We start from the raw sequence: 26729 nt of genomic DNA on the forward strand, positions 1-26729 counted from the left end.
AGTGCTAGTTCCTATCTGTGAAGTACTAAGAAACTGGTTTCCGGGGGAAGAATACAGGTGGCGCATGTGGTGAAATGGGGGCCGAGGTCATGACTGTCATATTGTACAGCATGATCTGCAACAGGATACTGTGTGTTGCTGGTATACCCCCTTTGCCTATGCCCATTCATCCTGACTGATAATTTGGTTCTAGTCATGCTAATGTAAAAGGCCAAACATTGTTTACATAACAGCTGGTGTATGACATGTTGTTTCACAGGTGGTTCTCCCTTGATAGTATATGTTTTGCCAGTTACAGGGCTGAAATATGTGGTGATAGGAGGGTGCACAGGACAAGTCTTACAGCTGGAATGGTCACGGGGGTAGGAGCCATAGGGTAGAGAGATGGGTGCAGAAGTAGCCTAGTGTCTGACAAGAGTATTGTGAAGATTGGGAGGGCAATGAAAAGCTATTTTATTGGGAGGGCGATGGAAAGCTATTTTATTGGGAGGGCGATGGAAAGCTATTTTAGGTGTGGTGGGCGAAATCTCAGACACAAAGGATTTCATTTCAGGACATGATTTTAGGAAGTCATGCCCTTGTCGAAATAGCTGATTAATACATTCAAGACCAGGATAATACTGAGTGACAAGTGATATGCTCCGAAGCTGTCTTGTGTAGGGATCAGCAGTACCAGGATTGGATGTGATGGCTTGGGAAATCTGCTTATGAACTAGACGCTTGGGATAATTAGCTTCTGTGAAGGCTGATGTAAGAATGGTGGTGTATTGCTGTAAAGAGTCACCATCTAAACAAATAGGTTTGCCTCGAATGCCAAGGCTGTATGGGAGGGGATGTTTGACCTGGAAAGGATGGCAACTGTCAAAATGTAAGTACTGTTGTTTGTTAGTAGATTTAATGTGGAGAGAAGTGTGTAGCTGGCCTTTGATGAGGGTGAAATCAATGTGAAGGAAAGTGGCATAGGATTCAAAATGGGACCAAGTGAAATTTAGTTCGGAGAAAGTACTTACAGATTACAGGAATTTTAACAGGTCAGCTTCAACATCAGTCCACACCCTCCTGCGGGACTGGGGGTTAGAATAGGTCCGTGGTATTCCTGCCTGTTGTAAGAGGCGACTAAAAGGCGTCTCACGCATCTCGGCCCTTAGGTGATGGTCCCCTTTCAGGTTTGACCTCCGTATTTCAAATTTATTCCAAAGAGCGAGCCAATTTGGGAAGGGTGGCCTTACTTGGTGCATTGTGTCCATTGTGCATTGAGATCTTTAGCGCCTTTCTCGTCGTCACATTGCAGTCACGCCGATTCTCCATATCTCGGATGAGGATAAGCCATGCACTATGCAGTGTTTGTTTCTGCGCTGATGACGACCATGGACTTCTTTACGCCTGATATCCAGCACGGTAGCCAGTCCGTTGTGGTGGGGTCGCCATTTACCCTGTTGGTTGTAGCCCCCTGACAACACAGGAATCACTCTGTTGATGCCTGCGCCGTTAACTCCCCACGTATACCAAGGAGTAGGTGCCTATTTCCCTGGTGCATCGGGACTCCAGGCAATGGCCATCCTGCCAGGTGGCCCTTGCTGCGCCTGGGTGGTGCCCATGGGGAGGGCCCTTGGTCGGAGTCGGTGGCATCAGGGCAGATGACACGCAATGAAGCATGGTACGTTGTCTCTTGCTGGTGGCCAGCAACCAGCACTCTGTAAGCTTTCGAGGGCTTAATTTAATGCAAACACGTATGACCCCAAATCGTTCCCCTACCTGACCACACCATGGGAGGAAAAAAAGGCTAAGGTTGGCAGTGAAGCTTATTCGCCCTAGTACCTAGTATGTACGAGAGCTGACGGGGAGTCTTTCACAACAATGTAGCCTCAGTTCTTTGTCGAGCATTTAGAGGACAAGTTTGGAGAGGTGGAGGGCTTGTCCAAAATGTGCTCTGGGTCAGTTTTAATAAAAATAGCATCCTCTGCTCAGTCACGAGCATTACTCATCTGTGACAAGTTGGGGGTTGTTTCTGTTACCATCACGCCCCATAAGAGTTTAAATGTGGTTCAGGGTATTATATTCCACAGGGACCGTCTTTTTGCAGTCTGATGATGAGCTGCGCGCCAATTTGGAGCGGCGAGGCGTTCATTTCGTCCGGCGCGTTCATTTCGTCCAGCGCGTTCATCGGGGTCTGAGGGATAATCAGGTTGCCACCGGTGCCTTCATCTTGGCCTTCGAGGATGATACATTGCCTGAGAAGGTTATGGTGATGGTCTACCGCTGTGACGTCAAGCCCTATATCCCTCCCCTGATGCGGTGCTTTAAGCCACCTACTTCAGAGCAACATCCCCCCACCCATCGGGGACATCCGTCCCCACCTCTAAGCCGGAGAAGTGTCCAACTTCTTCGGCTCGTCTCGCTCGCAAGGAGTCCCTTGGGTTTCTCCCTTCCCAGGTTTCTACCAGTGGAAAAGATGATGCCTGCTAGTGGCTTAAGTGCCCACAAGCAGCTGGTCGTAGGGCTTCATGATCCTCCTCTGTCCCAGAGACTGAATCAGTGAAGCCCTCCCAGCCAGTAAAACCCAAGGGGCAGTGAGAAAAGTCCAAGAAGAAGACCTATAAGACCAAGGAAATTGCGGTGACACCCACCCCACCGCTACCTACAGGCTCTGTGTCTGAGGATGAGGTGGAGATTTTGGAGTCTGCTGAGGACCTAGATCTCACCGGACCCTGAAGACACAATGGATGTCGATCGCACATGTCCTCAGTCGGTGGCAGCAGCTGACCCAGCGGCATAATCTGCCTTCTGGTCCCTCCACGCCTTTTTCGGCCATGGACAATGTCATTCTCCAGTGGAATTGCAGTGGTTTTCTCCACCACCTTGCTAAGCTCAGACATCTTATCAGTCTTTGCCCTTTCTTCTGCATTGCTTTCCAGGAAACTTGGCTTCTGGCAATGCAAACCCCTGCCCTCCATGACCATTGGGGTATTATGAGAATCGGGCAGCTTATGAGAGGGTATCTGGTGGCGTTTGCACCTATGTCCATAACTCTTTTTACATCGAGTGTGTACCTCTTCAAACACCTTTAGAGGCTGCTGTTGTTCTGGTGTGGACGCCTCAGGCTGTTACTGTCTGCAGTATCTATCTTCCACCGGATGGTGATGTCCCACAGCATGTATTGGCTGCGCTGATAGCCCAACTGCTGCCCCCTTTTCTGTTACTGGGCGATTTTAATGCCCATAACCGTTGTGGGGTGGTTTGGTGGCAACAGGCCGAGGCACTGTCGCTGAGCAGGTGTTGACACAGCTCGAGGCCCCCCCCCCCCCCCCCCCCTTCTCTCTCTCTCTCTCTCTTAACTAATGTTGCCTACACACATTTCAGTGTAGCGCATGGCACGTACTCAGCCATCGACCTTTCGGTCTTCAACCCTGGCCTTCTACCATGTGTCCAATGGAGTGTACATGATGACTTGTGCAGTAGTGACCACTTCCTGATCTTTCTGCCACTGCCACAGCGTCACTCTTTGGGCGCCCCTCCAGATGGGCTATGTATAAGGCTGACTGGGACTTGTTCGCCTCCATTGCCACTATTGAGCCTCTTTCTCATGACGCCATTGATGTGGTGGTTCACACGATCACCACCAGCATTGTTTCTGCCGCGGAATCTGCAATTCCCTGTTCTTCTGGGTCCCCTCGGCAGAGGACTGTGCCTTGGTGTTCACCCGAGGTCGCTGAGGCATTTAGAGATCTCAGGCGGGCCCTCCAACGTCATAAGCGGCACCCATCATTGGAACACCTCATCGCTTTTAAACAGCTCCATGCCCGAGCCCACCGCCTTATTCGCCAATGCAAGCAGGAGTGCTGGGAAAGGTATGTCTCCACCATTGGGCTCCGTACCTTCGCAGGTTTGGGCCAAGATTAGGCGACTCTATGGCTATCGGACCCCGATCAGTGTACCTGGGCTTTCCCTGAATGGATCAGTCTGTACTTCCGCCAACACAATTGCAAAATTTTTAGCGGAGCATTATGCTCAGAGTTCCGCTTCTGCGAATTACCTGCTCCCAGAAAGAGCGGTTGGAACTTCGGAGCCTTTCATTCGACACGTGCCACCCCGAATCGTACAATGCTCCATTCAGTGAGTGGGAATTCCAAAGTGCCCTAGCTGCTTGTCCTGATACGGATCGCATCCACTATCAGATGCTCAAACACCTCTCGGTGAACTGCCAGCGACACCTCCTAGACCTTTTCAACCGTATCTGGGTTGAGGGGAGTTCCCGTCTCAGGGGCGGAAAAGCATTATCATACAAGTGTTGAAGCCTGGCAAGAACCCCCTGGAGGTGGACAGCTACCGTTCCATTAGCCTCACCAATGTTCTATGCAAGTTGCTCAAACGCATGGTGAGCTGGAGGTTGAGTTGGCTACTTGAGTCTCGGGGCCTTCTGGATCCATCTCAGGGTGGATTCCATAAGGGCTGCTCTGCCACCGATAATCTGGTCTGCCTCGAGTCTGCCATCCGTAGGGCATTTGCCCGCCATCGGCACCTGGTTGCCGTGTTTTTTGACATGCGGTAGTCATACAATACCACATAGCGACATCTCATCCTCACCACGGTTAATGGGAGGGGTCTTAGGGGCCCGATCCCAGTTTTTATTCAAAATTTTCTGTCGCTTTGTTCCTTCCGCGTGAAAGTTGGTTCCTCCCATAGTTCCTCCCGAGTCCAGGAGAATGGGGTCCCACAAGACTCTGTCTTGAGTGTCTTCCTCTTTTTAGTTGCTATCAATGGGTTGGCTGCAGCTGTGGGAACGCCCGTATTGGCTTCTTTGTATGCTGATGACTTTTGCCTGTACTATAGCTCCACTAGCATTGCGGTTGCTGATTGGCAGCTACAGGGCACTATCCGCAGGGCACAGTCTTGGGCCATCACACACAGCTTCCAGTTCTTGGCCGCGAAGACCCGCGTCGTGCATTTCTTCCAGCATCGCACTGTTCACCCTGAGCCATGGCTTTATCTCGATGGCGAACCTCTTGCTGTGGTGGAGACGTACCATTTTTGGGCTTGCTTTTTGATATCCTGTTGACTTGGCTCCCTCATATTCGGGAGCTTAAACAAACGTGCTGGCACCATCTTAATGCTCTTCGTTGCTTGAGTCACACCAGCTGGGGTGCCTTTCGGTCTACCCTTCTAAGACTGTTATCAGGCGTTTATTCAGTCCTATCTCGGTTACAGGGGCCTGGCTTATGGTTCAGCATCGCCCCCATACTTCACTGTGGGATCCGACTTGCAACTGGAGCTTTCTGCACAAGCCCTGCAGACAGCATACTTGTAGAGGCTGGTGTCCCACCATTGCAGATCCAGTGCCTACGTCTACTGGCTGCTTATGCTGTACACGTTTGTAGCTTGCCTGGGCATCCAAATTACTGTCTCCTGTTCCCCAACTCGGTCGTCCATCTTCTAGAACGGCAGCCCCGATCATGGTACACGATCGCGGTTCGTGTCCGGGCTCTTCTCTCTGGGCTTGAGTTTTTCCCTCTTCCACCTCTTTTTCTGGCCCCATATACGTATACCCCCATAGTGTGTGCACCGCCCATGGCTTCGGCTGGATTTAGCACAGGGCCCGAAGGACTCAGTCCCTCCTGTGGCCCTCCACCGCAGCTTTCTTTTCATCCTTGCTGCGTTTCACGGCTCTGATGTGGCCTATACAAACGGTTTGTTGGTTGCTGGTTGAGTTGGTTATGCCATTACTCTTGGGGATCATTCTGAACAATGCTCATTGCCGACTGGCTGCATTGTTTTCACTGCAGAGCTTGTTGCCATCTCTCGCACTCTTCAGTACGTCCGCTCCTGCTCAGGTGAGTCCTTCATTTTCTGTAATGTCTCCCTGAGTGGTTTACAAGCTATTGACCAGTGTTTCCCTTGCTCTCGTCTGGTGATGGCTATCCAGGAGTCCCTCCATACTCTTTCCCGTTGTGGCTGCTCCGTGGTCTTTGTGTGGACCGTGGGTCATGTCGGCATCCCGGGTAATGAACATGTTGACACACTGGCCAAACAGGCTGTTGGTGCAACGGCGTCGGAGGTTGGCCTTTCGGAGTGTGATCTCCAATCAGTTTTGCGGTATAAGGTCTTTGGCACCTGGGGTGATGAATGGCGCACTCTGCCTTCACCCAACAAACTTCAGGTCATCAAGGAGACTACAGGTGTGTGGCACTCTTTCCTGCAAGCTTCCCGTAAAGACTTGCTGGCTATGCATTTGCAACACCTGGCTGACGCACGGTCATCTCTTGCGATGCAAGGACCCACCTCTCTGTCGCTGTGGATCAGTGTTGACAGTGGTCCACATCTTGCTGGCCTGTCCGCTTTTAACTGAGCTCAGACAGACGTTTGCGCTGCCTGGTACACTCCCTACACTTTTAACGGATGACGCTGCAATGGCAGACTTAGTTTTGAGTTTTATTTGTGCAGGGTGCTTTTATTGCTTGATCAAAGGGTTTGTCATTTTTTGTGTTGAGTCTGGCCTTTGGCCTACGATTTTAGATTGGGGTTTTTAGTGTGTCTCTTGGTGGTTGGCTTTTCCATTTTTGTTTCCATGGTCAGCCAACCACTGCCACACTTTGTGTGTGCTTTTAATTCCTTTTGTCTGGTCTTTGTCTCTGTCTTTCTTGTTCTGTGTCATCCCTTGTCATCTCTGTTGCTTTTTTTTAGTCCTTTGTGGGTGCTTCATGGACATGGAAAAAGGGATCGATGACCTTTGCAGTCTGGTGCCTTCAACCCTCACAAACCAACCAACCGATAGTTCCACATGGAAATGATGTCATCAGTATATCACTACCTCAGTATCATCTCTTCCAAGCCTTCCAAGAATTTCTCACCTCCAACATTATCCTCCCAGCAAACAAAGGATCTACCTCTGTGGTACTTGCCTGACAGGAGTATGTTAGTGAAGGTCTACTCCAGCTGTTTGACACCTCTACATACAGCATCTGCTATCAAGATCTCATCCCTGTGATTCAAACTGACATGCCGTCACTCCTAAAAACCTCAGGCCCCTCAAAAGGACTTGCACATCAATCCATAGAAATTTTTACCCCATCCAAACTAAGCAGCCCCACATTTCACCTTCTTCTTAAGATCCAGAAACCCAATCATGCTGGCCGTGATATAATTGCTGGCCGTGATATAATTGCTGGCCGTGATATAATTGCTGGCTTCAGAACACCCACCTAATGTATATCTACCTTAGTTTATCAACACGTGGAACTTCCCTCCTATGTTAAAGATACCAACCATTTCCTAGACCATCTGAAATCTGCACCTGTCCCACTCGAATCGCACACCTTGCTTGTCACAATTGATGCCACCTCCGTCTATACCAACGTCCTCCATGTACATGGCCTATCTGCTACTATACATTTCGTCAGTCAAAGCCCTCCTGATTCCAAATCCATGACATCCTTCTTGCTCACCTTAATCAAATTTATACTTACCAACCCCTTCACCTTTGAGGGGCAGACATACAAACAGATATACAAACATATCAGAGGTATGGCCCTGGGAACCATGATGGCTCGTTCCTATGCCAACCTTTTCATGGGTTGCTTGGAGGGGCTTTTCTGGGATTCATAAGCCTTAAGCCTCGGGTTTGGTTTAGATACATTGATGACGTCTTTGCCGTATGGACTGATGGTGAGGCTGACCTGTTAAATGCCTGGAATTTCTGAATACCTTCTCCCAATTAAATTTCACATGGCCCTATTCTGAATCCTATGCCACTTTCCTTCATGTTGATCTCATCCTCACTGAAGGCCGACTACACACTTCTGTCCACATTAAACCTACCAACAAACAGCAGTAGTTACGTTTTGACAGTTGCCATCCTTTCCATGTCAAACGTTCCCTCCCATACAGTCTTGGCATTTGAGGCAAACCTGTTTGTTTGGATGCAGACCCTATATAGCAATTCACCACCACTCTCACTTCAACCTCCTTTAGACGAAATTATCCCAAGAGCCTAGTCCAAAAGCATATTTTCTTGGGCCGTCACATCCAATCCTGGTACTGCTGACCGTCCATAAAGCACTTCAGAGCATACCACTTGTCACCCAGTCTTATCCTGGTCTTGAATGTATTAATCAACTACTCTGGCAAGGACATGACTTCCTAAAATTATGCCATGAAATAAGATCCATTCTGCCCACCACTCCCTAAAATTATGCCATGAAATGAGATCCATTCTGCCCACCACTCCCAGAATAGTTTTTCGTCATCCTCCCAATCTCTGCAAAATCCTTGTCAGACACTATGCTCCTTCTGCACCCATCTCCCTAACTTATGGCTCCTACCCCTGTGACCGTTGCCGATGCAAGACTTGTCCTGTGCACCCTCCTACATGACCTATTTCAGCCCTGTAACTGGCAAAACGTGTATTATCAAAGGGAGAACCGCCTGTGAAACAACATGTCATATACCAGCTGTTATGTAAACAATGTTTGGCCTTTTACATTGGTATGACTAGAACCAAATTATCAGTCAGGATGAATGGGCATAGGCAAAGGGGGTATACCAGCAACACACAGTATCCTGTTGCAGACCATGCTGTACAATATGACAGTCATGACCTCGGCCCCCATTTCACCACATGCGCCACCTGTATTCTTCCCCCGGAAACCAGTTTCTTAGTACTTCACAGATAGGAACTAGCACTACAGTACATCCTTGATTCTTGCCACCCACCAGGCCTTCAGTCACATTAATGCCTTCCGTCTCGGCATTAATTTGCAGTAACTACTCCTTTCTTCACTCCATTTTAGTTTTCTACATCTTGCATTTTCTGATCTGTCTATTTTTCACTGCCCCCCCCCCCTCCCCTCAAATCTCTGTTACACACAATGCACTTAGGTTTTCACTCATAGTAACTCATGCACGATGTTTTAGTAGTAATCTGTGTCATGCAATACCCTGTCTTCCACCTTTAAGCTCTCAGGTTTTCAAATCTCGCCTGGTGCAGTCCCCAACCATCAGTCTTTCCTCCTCATCCTGTCCGGTAAGTCTCCCATGACCCGGGGTTATGGGTGACTTTTTTGAACTGTACTCCTTCCCTGAAAACCTCTCCAGACCTTTCCTTCATCCCTCTTCCTTTCCCTTCAACTCTTCTGCCAGAAGAATTAGCCACTGCTCCGAAGCTTGTGTGAATGTTCACCTGCCACTGCTTGGTGAGTAGATTAGCTATCCATTTACATTATATTCTCAGTAATTTATTATTTTCAATGTTATATTAAAAATAATAAGGAAATTATCTAACTTTTTATACCGCACAGTAGCAAATGAGAAATAAGTGTTTTAAATAGTGAAAATAGTACTGATACTGTAGCTTAAACGAAGTAGTCATATGGCTCAAATACAGTCTGTTTCCTGATCTGTTTGTTTGTTTTCTGGTCTCTCATAGCGCCATATTTACCTGATTATAAGATGATATCTCAGGTTTTCTTTCCGAATTCATCATTCGAAAAGTACTGGTTCATCTTATATTCACAGGTTGTTATTCTTGCTGAGGTTAACATTTTTACGTTGTGTGATAGGCTATATAGGGATCCTCTTTACATATGAGGCTTTAAATATTTAGGTCATGTGCTGATTTATTTTGAAGAAATCAGGATGATAGATATGGGAAAACAATATTTGAATTTGAACAGGTTCAGGTTTTCCTGATACGACAAAACTCTTTACACACGGTATCAATGTTGCTTGAACAATTGCATGACATATGACTAGAGGCACCTGTTTGTGGTGAAAATTTCTGCCCGATTTCGTCATTTTTAAAAAGTTATTTCAGTAAATTTTTCACTAGTTTTTTTTTTTTTTCCATTTCGTCAAGAATTTCACTAAATTTTATTTCCACTTTTCAGCAGTAAAAGGTAAAGGAAATACATTTATGGCACATTTGCAGTGAAAAATCTTTTATTTTACATAAATTGAAAAAGCATAAAAATTATAAATATTACTAAAACACAAATACCAAATCATGAAAGTTTGGAAAAAATTTATCCTTTTCTAGTCTATGTACACAACACACAAGTCAGTCTGAGAAAGACAAGGATATCATGACTTCCATATTACTGGGAGTCAGAGCTGTTCTCCTGTCAGACATTATACTGCAATATCTAGAAAATGATCTCTCACTATCAACATTACTGACTGGGATCCACAAAGCCTTCACTGCAGCTTCCACAAAAAGTTCATACTCTGCTTCCAGGGAAAGAAGAATACCAATCACATCTTTACCGTCTCTAAAAGAACTAGCTACTAAATCCCTAGACAATGTGTATGGTACAAGAAATTCTGACATTTGAAGTTCTTGTAGAATGGGAATTTTCTTTATCTGCTGAGAGATTTCAGCACTGTCTAAATTACCTTTTATTATGTTTCTCGGATCAAACAATTTACCTGTAGAAGAAATGACAATTTTTCCTGTATCACACTCCATCAAGCGGTTCAGTTTTATAAGACTTGCGCTACCTACAGACTGGAAGAGTGATGTTAACTGTACTTGCATATGCTCTGGCAATTTAAGTTTTTCTGAGGTTGTCTCGAAGAAAATCCATCCTCTAGTAACTTAAAGCTCTTTGCAAGGTCACGAAGCTTAGGCTGCAGAAGATGAATTAACGGGGTCTTGGAGCTCTCTAATGTCAGCAGCAAATTGCAACATTTTGAGCAGTGCTCAACAAGGAAAAATAGCTAGGCATTGAATTTTTTTTTGCTCAGCAGAAGTCAAAGCTTTAAAATAATTGACAGCTACACTCTCATCTTCAACAGTGTCAACAAATTCTACTATACCACAGAGATATTCTCCAAGGTACTTGACACTTTCAAACCAGAGTTCCACCTGGTGATGCCAGGAATAGGGAAAAGTTTAGTTTTTGTGGTACACATACATATTTCTGCGCTAAGAACTGAATGTATGCATGCTTTCTCTTTCGGGTGTTAAGGAAGATGTGTTTTTTCTGCAAAACACAATGGTTCAAGTCACAAAGTTCCACAGCCCACACATTGCCAACCAAATTTAATTTATGAGCCCAGCATTGTGTGTGTTTTAACCCTTCTGAAACTAAAACCCTAACTGCATTTATACGAGGTGCATTCAAGTTCTAAGGCCTCCGATTTTTTTTCTAATTAACTACTCACCCAAAATCGATGAAACTGGCGTTACTTCTCAACGTAATCGCCCTGCAGACGTACACATTTTTCACAACGCTGACACCATGATTCCATGGCAGCGGTGAAGGCTTCTTTAGGAGTCTGTTTTGACCACTGGAAAATCGCTGAGGCAATAGCAGCACGGCTGGTGAATGTGCGGCCACGGAGAGTGTCTTTCATTGTTGGAAAAAGCCAAAAGTCACTAGGAGCCCTAAAGTGCTGCAGCCATGGACTGTGCAGCTGGTCCCGGCGGAGGTTCGAGTCCTCCCTCGGGCATGGGTGTGTGTGTTTGTCCTTGGGATAATTTAGGTTAAGTAGTGTGTCAGCTTAGGGACTGATGACCTTAGCAGTTAAGTCTCATAAGATTTCACACACATTTGAACATTTGAACAATAGGAGCCAGGTCAGGTGAGTAGGGAGCATGAGGCATCACTTCAAAGTTGTTATCACGAAGAAACTGTTGCGTAACATTAGCTCGATGTGCGGGTGCGTTGTCTTGGTGAAACAGCACATGCGCAGCCCTTCCCGGACGTTTTTGTTGCAGTGCAGGAAGGACTTCGTTCTTCAAAACATTTTCGTAGGATGCACCTGTTACCGTAGTGCCCTTTGGAACGCAATGGGTAAGGATTACGCCCTCGCTGTCCCAGAACATGGACACCCTCATTTTTTTCAGCACTGGCAGTTACCCGAAATTTTTTTGGTGGCGGTGAATCTGTGTGCTTCCATTGAGCTGACTGGCGCTTTGTTTCTGAATTGAAAAATGGCATCCACGTCTCATCCATTGTCTCAACCGACGAAAAGAAAGTCCCATTCATGGTGTCGTTGCGGGTCAACATTGCTTGGCAACATGCCACACGCGCAGCCATGTGGTCGTCTGTCAGCATTCGTGGCACCCACCTGGATGACACTTTTCGCATTTTCAGGTCGTCATGCAGGATTGTGTGCACAGAACCCAAAGAAATGCCAACTCTGGAGGCGATCTGTTCAACAGTCATTCGGCGATCCCCCAAAACAATTCTCTCCACTTTCTCGATCATGTCGTCAGACCGGTTTGTACAAGCCCGAGGTTGTTTCGGTTTGTTGTCACACGATGTTCTGCCTTCATTAAACTGTCGCACCCACGAAAGCACTTTCGACACATCCATAACTCCATCACCACATGTCTCCTTCAACTGTCGATGAATTTCAATTGGTTTCACACCACGCAAATTCAGAAAACGAATGATTGCACGCTGTTCAAGTAAGGATAACGTCGCCATTTTAAGTATTTAAAACAGTTCTCATTCTCGCCGCTGGCAGTAAAATTCCATCTGCCATATGGTGCTGCCATCTCTGAGAGGTATTGAGAATGAACGCGGCCTCATTTTAAGACAATGCACATGTTTCTATCTCTTTCCAGTCCGGAGAAAAAAAATCGGAGGCCTTAGAACGTGAATGCACCTCGTACACTTGCCCATATAACGGGCTGAATCTGAAGTTATAGAAACTACATTTCTGTACTGAATTTCAAGTTTCTGTATGACACTCATAATTGCTTGTGCACATTCTGTAGCATTTGCATTTGCAATAACTTTCACTCCCCCGACAAATAATTTCTGAACTGCACCATCGCCACAACGAAGTACTTTTATCAGAACCACGAACACACACTGCCATTTTCTGTCTGTCGTTTCATCACACAGAATTGAAACTCTTTCGTCTTTCACGGCTCCTTTTAATCTTTCCTCTTATTCTTTGATGATTCAAGGTATGTAACCTTCCTTTAGTCTTCCAGCTGAGGGTAAGTCTCCAGCATCTTAAAAATGTCAATAGAACTGCTATTAAAGTACTATGTAATGAATTAAATTACCACATTACCCAATTATAAGACTTTTTTAAGAGGGTGCTTGAGGAAAAAATATTTTTAATAAAGGCCTATTCCGAACAACAAAAATTATTGGCTATCGAGATTACCTAATCTTTGCTGCGATTAGCAGACGGTAAATTAATTATTACACAAACCTGGTATGTATTTGTTCATTCATTCTCTCAGCTTCAGATGAGCAACTTTTTCCATCAGAATGTTAGCCTCAATGAAAACTCGAGTAGTCAATAAAATGAATTATTCTTTATCATTTTTCGCTTGTTTTGCCGCTGCAGTGACTTCCGTGAGCGTAGCTTGTCTTTTTATATCAGTAATTGTTAGCGCCTTCTCCTTGTTCTTCTTATGGGAAGAACTGTTATTAATGTGTTTCACTCTGCCACTCAATGCGCACATTGCAGTATTTGCACATAAATGTGTTCTTACTTTTGTCGAAAACGTAAAATCCTTCTGACGAAAATTCCTTTTCTTGATCGAAAACTGTCACTGCCATATTAATCATCTGTAGCACGAAAACAAGACACAAAATACCACACTCAATGCATCGGCGATCCACAACGATTTCCAACACGCAATACTGAATACATCGCCAGAACACTGTAGAATGTCTTTGGAATACTCGATATATTATATATATCGAAATGGTGTACAATCGATCCGGATTGTGTCACCATAACGCCAATTGAATTTCCGCAGTTAAGTTCAAATGACGAGATTTTGCAAAGTTTCGTCAATTATTTCGTGATTTGGCTTAAAAGTAAAGTGTTTCGCGTTTTCAGCAAAATGTGTAAAATTTCATGAAAATTTCACAATTTCGCACTTTTTCGAAAAACAGGTGCCTCTACATATGACTCATGACTCTAGTGCAAGGGATACATGAGAAACTATGAACTAGCCACCTGCTTAAAATTTGACAATTTTGTAAAACACAGGAGAAATACCACTAACTTCTGTCATCTTACAAACTATTGTGTTGTTGTATTTGAGCAGGTTTACATGAAAGTTATCATACATGTGTGGATACTGGTACCGTGTACAAACATTATTGTTGCTTTTTAAGTAAAGTTAACATTCAAAAGTGGAAATGTTGTTCTTCAAAAATCATTACTTGATTCTGAATCCATATCAATATTTGATTTGATTATAAGATAATGTAATCATTTACTAATTGAGCTGCAAATGAGAAATTCGGTTGCTTAAATGTGGAAGACAAGGTGAAATGCAAGACAGAGATTACTACTAAAACATCGTGCATGAGTTAATAAGAGTTAAAAGCTAAGTGCATTGTCTGTAACAGAGGTGGGAGGGGGACGGTCAAAAATAGACAGGTCAGAAAATGAAAGATGGAGAAAACTAAAATGGAGTGAAGAAAGGAGTAGTTACTGTGAAGAAATCCTGAGACAGTAGAAATTAACATAAATTAAGGCCAGGGTGGTGGTGAGAACAAAGGACATGTAGCACTAGTTCCCACCTGCGGAGTTTTGAGAAAATGGTGTCTGGGGGAAAAATCCATATGGCGCACATGGTGGAACAGGCATTGAGGTCATGGCTGTCACGAGTAGAGTATGCTCTGCAGCAAGCTATTGTGTATTGCCAGTATACACCCTCTGCCTATGCCCATTCATACTGACTGATAACTGGGTAGTAGTCATGCTGATGGACAGCTTGAGCGCAGTGCAGTCTCCAAAAATCAGTCGTTCCTTGTCATCCCGTTTGGTTAGTCTTCCGTGACCCCGGATTCTGGGTGGCTTTTCTGAACTGTACCCCTTCTCCTAAATCTCTCCAGTCCTTTTCCTTCAGCCCTATTCCTTCCCCATCAACTCTTCTACCAGAAGGGGGAGTCAATGGCTCTGAAAGCTTGTGTATGTTAAACCTCCTCTTTTGTGTGTGTGTGTGTGTGTGTGTGTGTGTGTGTGTGTGTGTTTTCCTGTCACCACTTGGTGAATAGATTCCAATCAAATTATGTTCTCAGCTATTGATTATTGTTGTTGACTATAATTATTGTTGAGAATAAATAACAATGGCAAAGAACAGTTGTGGAGATAGTACCAACATGTCTCAGTAGGTCACGAGATGAGCAAAAGTTCAAGAATCGGACTGAATCTTGATTGCAATCTTTTATGTATTTTTAAATTTCCCTATCTTCAGGTCTAGGGTCACAAATTTTTTGTCATCAGACTACCGGTTTTGAGCTATAATGACTATCTTTAGATCTGCAGCAAAGTATGGGAAAAACACAAATACACTAGCACATTGTTCGCAGCTTAAAACAATAAAATAGACCACAATGAAAATTATTACCGCCATACATGTGCATTTGTGCACTTGAAATATGAAGAGGTATACCTGTTTTATAAAAATATGTGTAATATACTGGAGCCATAGGGGCATCGCCAAATGCTAAACACAAAATCAGTGCCAGCATCGTCAAATATATAAAAATAATAGTATATATGAAAGTAATCTTGTCAGCAGCTCTACTGTTCCAAATAAACTGCCGTACAGTAGCCAAAAAATGTTTGTGTTCCAAGTTCGCCAAATGTCGCTACTGTTGGCATACACATATTCTTCAGTGATTAATTGTATGATGTAAAATAATGGGGGATACAGTCAGTAAAGTCTGTAATGGGCTTATAAATTATAAGAGACTGTACAGTAATAAGAAGCAATGAAATAAAACAAGACAAAAGTTTGATTGTTGAAAAGGAAAAAGTTAGAGATAGTAATTGACATACACTCAAGTGGCTATGTTGTAGATAGTGAGATAAATAATAAACAGCTTTCTGAGTACACAGGATAATATAAAAATTACGAAAGAAATAGCTAGGCATATTATTTGTCCCCAGTGCCTACTTTAACCACTGGACATCTCTGTTTTATATATCTTGCTGATTGTTTCACCTACTTTGTTTTCTTACATTGTGCACGTAACTCTAGTGTTTTCTTGTTTCTTCTCTGTTTTATATAATATTCTTCATTAGCTAGATAATATTGCTCATGCCCTGGTGGGGTTTTATAATTCTTTTCTGCTATGGCATGCCACAGGGTATGAGGGACCCTCTTGTGGTCACATTCCTCTGACCACTATCGTAACTAATTTGGAAGAAATTATTGTGACAATAAAGATATAAATTTCACAGCTGTGTCATTATTATTGTTGTTGTTGTTGTTGTTGTTGTTGTTACTGTTATTATTATTATTATTATTATTATTATTGTTAAAAATGTTGAACTACAGATGACAGGAATAGTAAGCAAAAAATGTAGGAAAGAAAACGGTGTGCACATTAATGTTTAACATTTCTCTTATTTTATTTCTCTTTGTTTTATCAAAATGCAGACAAACTATAAGTGGCATAAATTTAGAATAGTTATGGTGTAAACTCTTTAGACAGATACTTTGTGTCAGGAAAACAGTTTGTAATTTTTATTAGAAAGAATATGTTAAAAATAACTCTTTCTCAAGAAGCCTCTTGAGAAGATGGTGGTTGTCTTATAATCAGGGTTGTCTTATACTCGGGTAAATGTGATAATTCTCAACATGCATCTTTGCATTGCTCACTCAGCAGCAACAAATTTTTGAATAGTTTTTCTATTAAAAGTCAATGTTCTACAACCACAAGTAAAAATTTTTGTTTGACCTATGAAAAACTGTATTTTGGAAACCATATTTGTTAATGAAAAGCATTCTTTTGAGTGTTTAATTTGCTGTCCATCCATTTCCTGTCTTCACCTACCCTAAATGTAGGAACTCCCAACATTTCTGTTACTTCACTGTTAATTTGCACTATTTTGTTTCAAGATGTTGAGTTTACATTATTTCATTCATAAAATCATAAATGATTTTCTGTCCTACTTTTTATCTTGCTCTAGTACGTTAATTCATTAGTTGTTGAAGTTTGTCTGCCTTCGAGGCAAGCTGTGTAGTGTCATCCGAAATAATAATTCAGATATATTCCATTAGCACATACACATTTCTTACTTTTCCAGTTTAAGAATATGAGAGCTTCCTTGAGATTAGTGGAAATAGTTTTGTGATATTGTCTGTATTTACTACTTTACTTAAAAAGAAAATTCTTTGACACTGAAGCCATATACACTGCTGTTTGCATGATAAAAGATTCTCCCACTTTAAATCAATAATTGATACTACCATTGCAATAAATAACTAAAATTTTGAACTGAACATTTGTTTGCAGTCAATTTTTTAAATATAGTTTTTCTTTTTAGTTTCAGCCAGAATTGATCCTGATATCAGCAGGATATGATGCTGCTATAGGATGCCCTGAGGTTTGAATTTACTTACTACTTTTTTTATTTTTTTTTATTTAGTTTCAACCTGAGCTGTTGATCGTGTCTGCGGGCTATGACTCAGCTTTGGGCGATGAGAAGGTAGTTTTGTTTTATGGTTTATAACATGATTTTATAAAGCTGTGAGCATGAGAAAAGATTATATATTTAATGTTAACTATGTGTTAATATGTCATCAGATAAAACTGCATTTACCATAACTTGTACTATCACAATGTATAGTCCTGTTAAATCTGTAAAATATCAGCATGGAGTGTGTAATGGATGAATATGGGAAAACTATGTATGCTGATAGAGTGCTTCTTTGCTTTGGCAGCTTCATTCATTCGAGGAAACAGTATGTACTAAACAGAGGTTAGATAATTTTTTCATTAGCTTTTCATTGGTATTATTTCTGAACAAGAAAACACATAATGAAAACATAGCTGACAATGATCACTCTTGCAATGGGTATAAGGGTAGTTAAAAGGATATTTTTTGGTTCAATATTACAAAGAGAGAACAAAACTGGTTCTCAAGGATGCAAAAAAGCATGTTCACAATGAAGATGTTTTTGGATAGAAATAATGTCCAATAGATTATCCTTTATGGATGTAAGACTGATTGACCAAAGTAAAATGTAGGACGAAAAAGGGGGGGGGGGGGAGATACTGAGACAAATTGCCTTATCAAATTTAATTTTGTAGTGTGTAGTGGCAGTTTCGGGTTTGAATCCATCTTCAGATGAAGACATATTTTGCCTCAGCAAATTACAAAGGGAGTGTAAAAAGTTCTCGCTCTGGCACTGAAATGCTGTTTTTCAGAAAGATAAGCCTCTAAATTTGACTTAAATTGAAAAAAGCTTAAGGGGGGTAGGACGTCAAACGGGCCGACTTGGAGCAGGAGAGGCATCACAGGACATTTTAATTTCCTCTGTCTATACTTTTACAAATAAATTCATAAAACTTTGTCAGCATGACCAGGAAGGATTCAGAATTTACACTCACAGCAGTGGAAGTTCGAAAACATAACAAAATAATTTTTTTTACATGTGAAATTTCATCATTTTTTTCACTTACTAGTGGCAGCATTTATTTCTATAGGTACACTTTTCTTCATAAGTAAGAGAGATTCTTCGATGAATTTTGCGCAGTATACAACCCGTACTCAAAGGTGTATGAAACTCTAGAATTTTACATATCTATTAAAAACTGTGGTAAAAATTGAGGTAATTAACTAGAAAATTTGTGTTTCTTATAAACATGAAGTTTAAAATATAACAGCTCATTCGTTTTTTCATAAATTAAATAAATTCTAGAGTTTCATACACCTGTAAGTATGGTTTGTATGCTGTGCAAAATTCATTGAAGAATCTCTCTAACTTACGAAGAAAAGTGTACTTTTAGCAACAAATGCAGCCATTAGTAAGTGAAAGAATGATGGAATTTCACACATAAAAAAAAAAAAAAAAAAAAAAAAAATGTTATGTTTCCGATCTTCCACGGCAATGAGTGTGAATCCTAAATCCTTCCTGGTGACGTTGACAAATTTTTATGAATTTATTTGTAAAAGTATAGACAGTGGAAATTAAAATGTCCTGTGATGCCTCTCCAGCTCCAAGTCGGCCCATTTGACGTCCTACCCCCTTAACACTAAACTGATGGGCCTGCAATACTTTTTCCCATTAAAGTGGTGTTTTGATCAGACCCAGGGGAACAAGCAATGCTGACAGGTCTCTGTATTGTTTTCTTCCAAATGGCATAATTTGGATGTGCACTGCATGGATATAGGATCTGCACATCATTCTCTTTGCTGATAACAATTTTCCAGACTTTGGAAGAACTACCTGTTATTCAGGTAACTCCATAGGTGCTATCATAAGTCTGAATATACCCAGCTCAGGACTCCAAAGCAAGGGTAAATTCTTGGCAACTACAGGGGCAAACACTTGTGGGGGGGATCTGTATTTTGTTGCTTGTCAAATGATACCACAGTACAGTAATTTGATTTACAGTATATTGTTTTTGAGGAAAATATATGTTCGTCTTTTTCACCATTAAATTGAGACAAATTGTTAAAATTGTCCATTGTTTCCTTTGTTTTGCCATTTGCAGTGTACATATTAATAGCTGTGCATACTTTATGTGATGATGTGCATTTCTGATGTAGTGAGGACAGGAACTAAAATATTGATTGCGTAATAAATCTGTTATCTAATTCTCTGTGATTTTTTGAGCTCTAAACAGTCTACAAAATGTCTTCATCTGCCATAATTAGTGCTGTACTCAGTGTTATCATCGACTGAAATAAATTCATCCACTCACACTTCAGACTGCTTCAATAATGTAGAAACATTTTTAAACAGTTCATAAAATGTCATCTCAGTTTCAAAATCTGCTGATTCCTTATGCGTGGAAGAATCTAGAACTTTGGAGAATGCCTTGTGGTGAGAACAATTTTGTATCACATGGTCTCTCAGGTTTTCTCAGCATGATTGATTAATGGTTTGCTTCTGAGTGTACAACTGAGTTGTCGTTTCCATTTTGTGCTTATTATTTCAATGACTGGTCCAGCCGTAGTCTTCGGATGCTGAGAGTTGTGCTACTTTGTGTACTCAGTACCTGGACTTCAACCAGATTGTGGAATATTGTTGGTCCTTTGCCGCTATTTATAGCTGATTGTGAATTTGACTCCCTACACCCACTATATGCTCTTCTGCTTTTCGGAGCCTGTACTGATATTTTCTGAAACATGTATGGCCTTAGCATCTTTTCTTTTTGTAATGTTGATATAGATATCTGAAATCTGGCATGGCATGTCTTACGTGGTGCAGAATATTAGAACAGTTGACAGAAAATGGAAGGGACATCAGAGATACACCAGACTAAAACTACCAAGGTCGTGGGATGGTGTAATTAAGGAATCTACTAAAGCTAAGATGTAAGAAAACCTAATAAATAGAGACACAGTTTTAAATTTAAACATAGCTTGTGTCTGGCACTGACTTTATTAATATCTTGCCAGATATCACAAACCAGAGTTGGGAAAAACTAAGAGAATAAAGATTTCACAGAATATCAGTATTGGTTCCGAAAAGCAAAAGAATGTCAAAGCACGTAGTTGGCATAGAGAGTTGAACTCTGATTTAGCTATAAATAGTGACACAGGACCAACAACAGATCACCGTTTGATTAGAGTCCAGGCAGCAGGTAAACACAACAGCACAGCTCACAGCACATGAGGATTATGACTGGGTTGTTCTTTGAAATCTGCATATAAAATAAAGTGACATCATATTCCATGGAGAATGTACAGTGTCTGAAAAAAAAATGAAGTACCCAGAAGACATGGTTAGATCTTCACGTAACTTCATACGTGTCTATTTCATCCACAGTATGTAAATGATTAGAGTTGAAATTTTCTCTGACAGATAGAAAAGCCACCAGCATTCATTAGTTTTGTTCATTTTAATGACAGGGTATGTAAGGAGCATGAACAGTGTTAGATGTTAATCATTTTGAAGGACGCAGAAAGACTGCATACTGGACCTGACCGATTTTGAAGGGAACTCATTGTGGGTCTCCATTTGACTGGCTATCGAATCTTGGAGCATCCAGATTTTTGGGGCAGGATGTGACAGTAGCTTGATATTGGGCTACACGGGAATGTGAGGGAAGGCATTCTCATCAAGATTCTGGTCAACCTTGTCTGACCACCTTGAGGAAGGAGCAATGTATTGTGCATCAAGCGCATCATAACCCCTTCACATCTGCATCTGCCGTGTGAGTACAGGCAATCGACTTCCTTCAACATTCTATGTCATCCCGCACCATTGGTCAGAGAATAGTAGCAGCTGGACAAGGGAATTACCATCCAGTGCATAGATTGCCATTAACACAAAACCACCAATGGCTGCGTTTGGAGAGGTGCCATGACCAGGAAGCATAGACTGAATGGTGTCGCATTGTGTTCAGCAATGAAAGTCACTGGTCTGCACTATCCCTGTTGACCATCATTGGCGAGTATGGTGGTGACCTGGATAGAGGTTCTTTAATATCGCTGCCACCCTGAATACAGAAGAACACAGATGAGTCTGTGTGGATCTAGGCAGCAGAGTAGTAGGAAAGCTCTCATGGACAGCTTGTGTAGTGTGTGGTATGGGCAGACCTACTGGACCAGGTGCTTGTTTGCCAGTGGCACTAAGTCTGGCAAGTTCAGTTCTTATGCTCAGACTGACTACCTCAGACCTGGCTTCAGCATCACACCATGCTCGTATTTGTTTCTGTTATTTGTGCTGGTTGTGTCTGTGCCTGTCTCCATGCAGCGTTTGGACTCTCTGCTCTCCCATAGATTGACTGAATGTCAAGTTTCTTTTCCTCTTTCAGGGCCCAGCTACAAGGTTTCTGGGGTGCACATCCACCATCAGCTAGAGTAGCAACATTTGTGCTGATAGGATGGTTTTGTGGCATCATCATACCTATGCAGCTACAAAAAGTCCCATTCCCCCAATGTTTTGGAGAGGCACACCAGTGTTACTCCTGGCATCATGGTGTGGGGAGCCATTGGGTATGACTGCAAGTCATGGCTGGTACATCGAAGGTATCCTGTGTCTCCTTATGTTTTACCTCCCATGCAACGATATTGTGGTGGAATTTTTCAATAGGACAACGCTCGTTCATATGTGGCCCATTTCTCTGTGAACTGTGTGTGTGAGCCGGCCGAAGTGGCCGTGCGGTTAAAGGCGCTGCAGTCTGGAACCGCAAGACCGCTACGGTCGCAGGTTCGAATCCTGCCTCGGGCATGGATATTTGTGATGTCCTTAGGTTAGTTAGGTTTAACTAGTTCTAAGTTCTAGGGGACTAATGACCTCAGCAGTTGAGTCCCATAGTGCTCAGAGCCATTTGAACCATTTTTGTGTGTGTGATGTTGATGTACTGCTATGGGCAGTAAGACCCATAGATATGTTCCTGAGTTAAGATGTGCAGATATGTTCTTTATGGAACACGTTGGATCAGCTCGGATGTGAACTCTGTCCCAGTTCCAGTATTCTGCATATCGATGAACAGTTACGACAGATGTGGGACAGCTTGTCTCAAAACAAGAGATAACAGCATTGTGATGCCCTTCCCAACCGAATCTAAATCTACATCTACATCTACATTGATACTCCACAGTGCACTTCATGGTGCATGGTGGAGTGTTAGCTGCAACGGGCAAAAGATGTGCTCTGTTGGTGCTGCATCTTTCAGCAATATTGACCAAGATAAACTCTCACTGCAGTGTTATTCTTTGGCACGCCAGTGCAGAAGTGTGCACAGAATCAGCTAAGTGTCCCACACTACTGCTGCTCATTTCATCTCCTGTTCCACTTGTTAATAGATTGAGTGAAAAACAACTGTCTGTATACCTCCATATGAGCCCTAATTTCTCGTATCTTATTTTCGTGGTCCTTACGCGCAACGTATGTTGGAGGTGACAGAATTGTTCTGCAGTCAGCTTCAAATGCCAGTTCTCTAAATTTTCTCAACACTGTTCCTGGAAAAGAACATCGCCTTTCCTCCAGTGATTCCCATTTAATTTCCCAAAGTATCTCCATAACACTTGTGTGTTGTTCGAACCTGTTGTTGTTGTTGTTGTTGTTGTTGTTGTTGTGGTCTTCAGTCCAGAGACTGGTTTGATGCAGCTCTCCATGCTACTCTATGCTGTGCAAGCTTCTTCATCTCCCAGTACCTACTGCAGCCTACATCCTTCTGAATCTGCTTAGTGTATTCATCTCTTGGTCTCCCTCTACGATTTTTACTCTCCACACTGCCCTCCAGTACTAAATTGGTGATCCCTTGATGCCTCAGAACATGTCCTACCAACCAATCCCTTCTTCTAGTCAAGTTGTGCCACAAACTCCTCTTCTCTCTCGAACCTATCAGTAACAAATCTGGCAGCCCGCCACTGAATTTTTTCTATTTTTTTGTCTAATCTGACCTGGTATGGATTCCAAAACACTCGAGCAGTACTCAAGAATAGTTCGCACTGTCGCCTATATTCAGTCTTCTTTAAAAATAAATAATATTTTTCTAGTATTCTCCCAATGAACTGAAGTTGACTATTTGCCTTTCCTACTACAATCGTCACATACTCATTTCATTTCATATTGTTTTGCAACATTATGCCCAGATATTTAAAAGATGTGTGTATATCAAGCAGCATGCTGCTAATGCTGTATCTGTAAATCATAGGTTTGTTTTTCTTACTCATCTTCAGTAACTGACATTTCTCTACTGTGTCATTCATGACACCAACTAGAAATTTTATCTGAGTCATCTTGTATCCTCCTACAGTCATTCAACTTTGACACTGTACTGTACACTACTCCATCATCAGCAAACAATCACAGGTTGCTACAGACCCTGTCCGCCAAGTCATTTATGTATATAGAGAATAATGATGGTCCTGTCACTCTTCCCAGGGGCAGTCCTGACAGTACCCTAGTCTCTAATGAACACTTACTGTCGAGGACAACATACTGGGTTCTGTTATTTAAGAAGTCTTCAAGCTGCTCGCATATATGTGAACCTATTCCATGTGGTTGTTCCTTCTTTAACAGCCTGCGATGGGGCACTGTGTCAGACGCTTTCCAGAAATCTAGAAATATGACATCTGCTTGTTGGGCTTCATTCATAGTTCACAGCATTGCAAGTGAGAAAAGGCAAGCTGAGTTTCACATGAGCAATGCTTTCTAAATCCTTGCTGATTTGTGGACATAATCTTCTCAGTCTCAAGAAAATTTGTGATATTTGAACCGACAATATGATCAAGGATTCTGGAGCAAACTGATGTTAGGGATATTGGTCTGAAATCTGCATTTCTGTTCTTTTGCCCTTCTTATATGCAGGAGTCATCTGTACTTCTTTCCAGTCACATAGGACGTTGCACTGGGTTAGAGATCCAAGATAAACGCAAGCTGAGTAAGGGGCCAGTGCCATAGAGTAGTCATTGAAAAACTGATTTAGGATTTCATCCAGACCTGATCACTTCTCTGTTTTCAACTCCTTAAGTTTTTTCTGTATGCTAGGGATGCTTATTACTATGTTGTTCATAGGGGAGTCTGGTCGATGGTCAAACTATGGTATGTTCGCACAATTCCCCTGCGTGAATGATTTCTTGAATGTGAAATTTAAAACTTTGGCTTTCGTTTTGCTATCTTCAACTGCCACACCAGACTGGTCAACAAGTGACTGGATGGGATCTTTAGACCCACTTAGCAATTTTACATAGGATCAGAATCTCTAGGGTTCTCTGCCAGATCTTTTGCTAAGGTATGACTGTGATGGTAGTTGTGTGATTTGCACATAGATCTTTTCACAGATACACAAATCTCTACTAACCTTTGCTTATCATCATTTGCATGTTCTCTTTTGAACCGAGAGTGCAACAGCCTCTGCTTCCTCAGCATTTTCTGGATCTCATTGCTAAACCATGGTGGGTCTTTTCCGTCCTTAATCCACTTGCTAGGCACATAATTCTCCAGACCACAATTAACAATCTACTTAAACTTTGCCCATAACTTCTCTACGTTCATCTTACTGGAACTAAGTGATGTCAGTTCACTTCTAAGTGAAATGCTAACAACTGCTTGTCTGCTCTTTCTAGCAGAAGTACTCTTCTCTCCTTGACTGATTATTAACTTTCGTACCCATAGTCGCTACAATGACACCATGATCGCTAATCCCTGTTTCTTTACTGATGTTAATAAGGTCCAGACTATTTGTAGCTGCAAGGCCTAAGATATTTCCATTGTGTGAGGGCAGCTGAACTAGCTGCTCAAGACCATTATCAGAAACTGTATTCAAAAGTACTTTGCATGACTGTCTGTGTCTACGAGCTACATTGAATCCGTAGACATTCCAGTCTATACTCAGTAAGTTAAAGTTGCCTTCAACTAGTAATGCATGATCTGAGTATTTATGCGCTATTGACGATAGAGATTCTTTAAATGACTCTAGAATTGTCACAGGAGACTGCTGGCTGATAAAAAATTCAACAACTTGCTTGGTTTAATCTAGACCTGTTATAACTGACCAGATAACTTCACTGTCACACTCAACTTTGACCTCAGTAGAGACAATATTTTTGTCAGCTGCAGTGAACACTCCCCCACGCCCCCTCCTCTTTCTTTTCTTTGTATGTTCCATGACTTACTAAATAACTCAACGCTTTTTTACTTTGTGTTTCAGCCAGGTCTTGATTCTGAGAATAATTTGAGCATCCATGCATCCAGGCTATAGGGGGTGCAATGTCCTAGTGATAAGCGGGCTCTGACTACCAAGTTCTTGGTGAATTTGACTTGAGATTGTAATTACTACAATAACATTTCATACCCTCTCAGCTCATGAAGTTTCATTCTTAATTTAAGATAATTCTCATTTATTGTTCCATCTGAGTTGCACATTTTTAATTAGATTACGTGCTTTGATCACTCTGTATCCTCTCTAGATCTAGACAGTTGCGTCAGCAACGTGTCATATCTGTTCAGAACCACATATCATGCTGAACAACTACTTAAATCTGAAGATGATGTGGAGTGATTGAGGAACCTTAAATATCAATACAGTTGCTGTATCTCTAAAGACTGTTATGTCAGCTATAGTGATGTTTTATTTCATTTCCTCCTCCCCTTCAGGGTGCTTAACCCTTTTGTTTTGCAGTATAAGTGACGTATCAAATAAACTGGTGGCATATTATTCTTTTCTTACAATTGTGAGTTAATATTTTCAGTGCAATGAATGTTTGAGAACAGATGCACACTGCGCTGTTGAAAGATGACTTTCAGTTTCCAAGCTTCTAGAAACATTTTTTCAACTATTTGGTCCAGAAAACATTTGTGGTATTCACTAGTTATTATCTTAAACAACTCAAGATTTTCAGTAAGAATATTATCTTCGAATCCCAGATATCCTAAAATTAATCCTCCCAGCTCATCGTGTTAAAGAGTTTTTTTGGTGTTGGGCCACAGGCATTTACTCACTGCTATGGTTGCTCTTTTTTCTAATATGAGGTAGTAGGCTCAACATAAACACATTTAGAAATTTTTGCACAAAATCAGCTGGATTATTTTGGAATTGCTCAATCATTCATGATAAGGTAATTTCCCATGTTTGCTTTGGGTCACCATTCATCAAATCCCTCCCAGCCTCCATAAAGATTTGTTGTAGTTATATGTATAAAATTTTCTCCTTTTATTGATTTGCCAGTTCAATCATCTGTATCATGCATCTTTAATCAATGATTGTTTGATCTACATTTTCTACTTTGAACAGTGGAAAATTAAGGATGGAATAATGGCAATATTATGGAAAGGACAGATTGCTACTGACCATATAGTGGAGATGTTAAGTCACAGACAGACACAACAAAAA

The 26729-nt window shown here is 42.0% G+C and overlaps 1 protein-coding gene across 5 annotated transcripts in view; it reads left to right on the forward strand.

The window, feature by feature from the left end:
• The window catches only part of LOC126259559 (histone deacetylase 6), a 339218-nt gene that overhangs the window by 112800 nt on the left and 199689 nt on the right, over positions 1 to 26729 (forward strand). For 4 of the 5 annotated variants that reach the window (XM_049956456.1, XM_049956474.1, XM_049956488.1 and 1 more), the window contains one exon: positions 17257 to 17316. In XM_049956456.1, the coding sequence (XP_049812413.1) occupies positions 17257 to 17316 (60 nt within the window). Of the gene's footprint in view, positions 1 to 17256; positions 17317 to 17358; positions 17419 to 26729 lie in introns of all 5 variants that reach the window. The other variant, XM_049956465.1, reaches the window with a different exon arrangement.

Source organism: Schistocerca nitens, chromosome 1, assembly GCF_023898315.1.
Source record: "Schistocerca nitens isolate TAMUIC-IGC-003100 chromosome 1, iqSchNite1.1, whole genome shotgun sequence".
In the NCBI taxonomy this organism is placed as follows: domain Eukaryota; kingdom Metazoa; phylum Arthropoda; class Insecta; order Orthoptera; family Acrididae; genus Schistocerca; species Schistocerca nitens.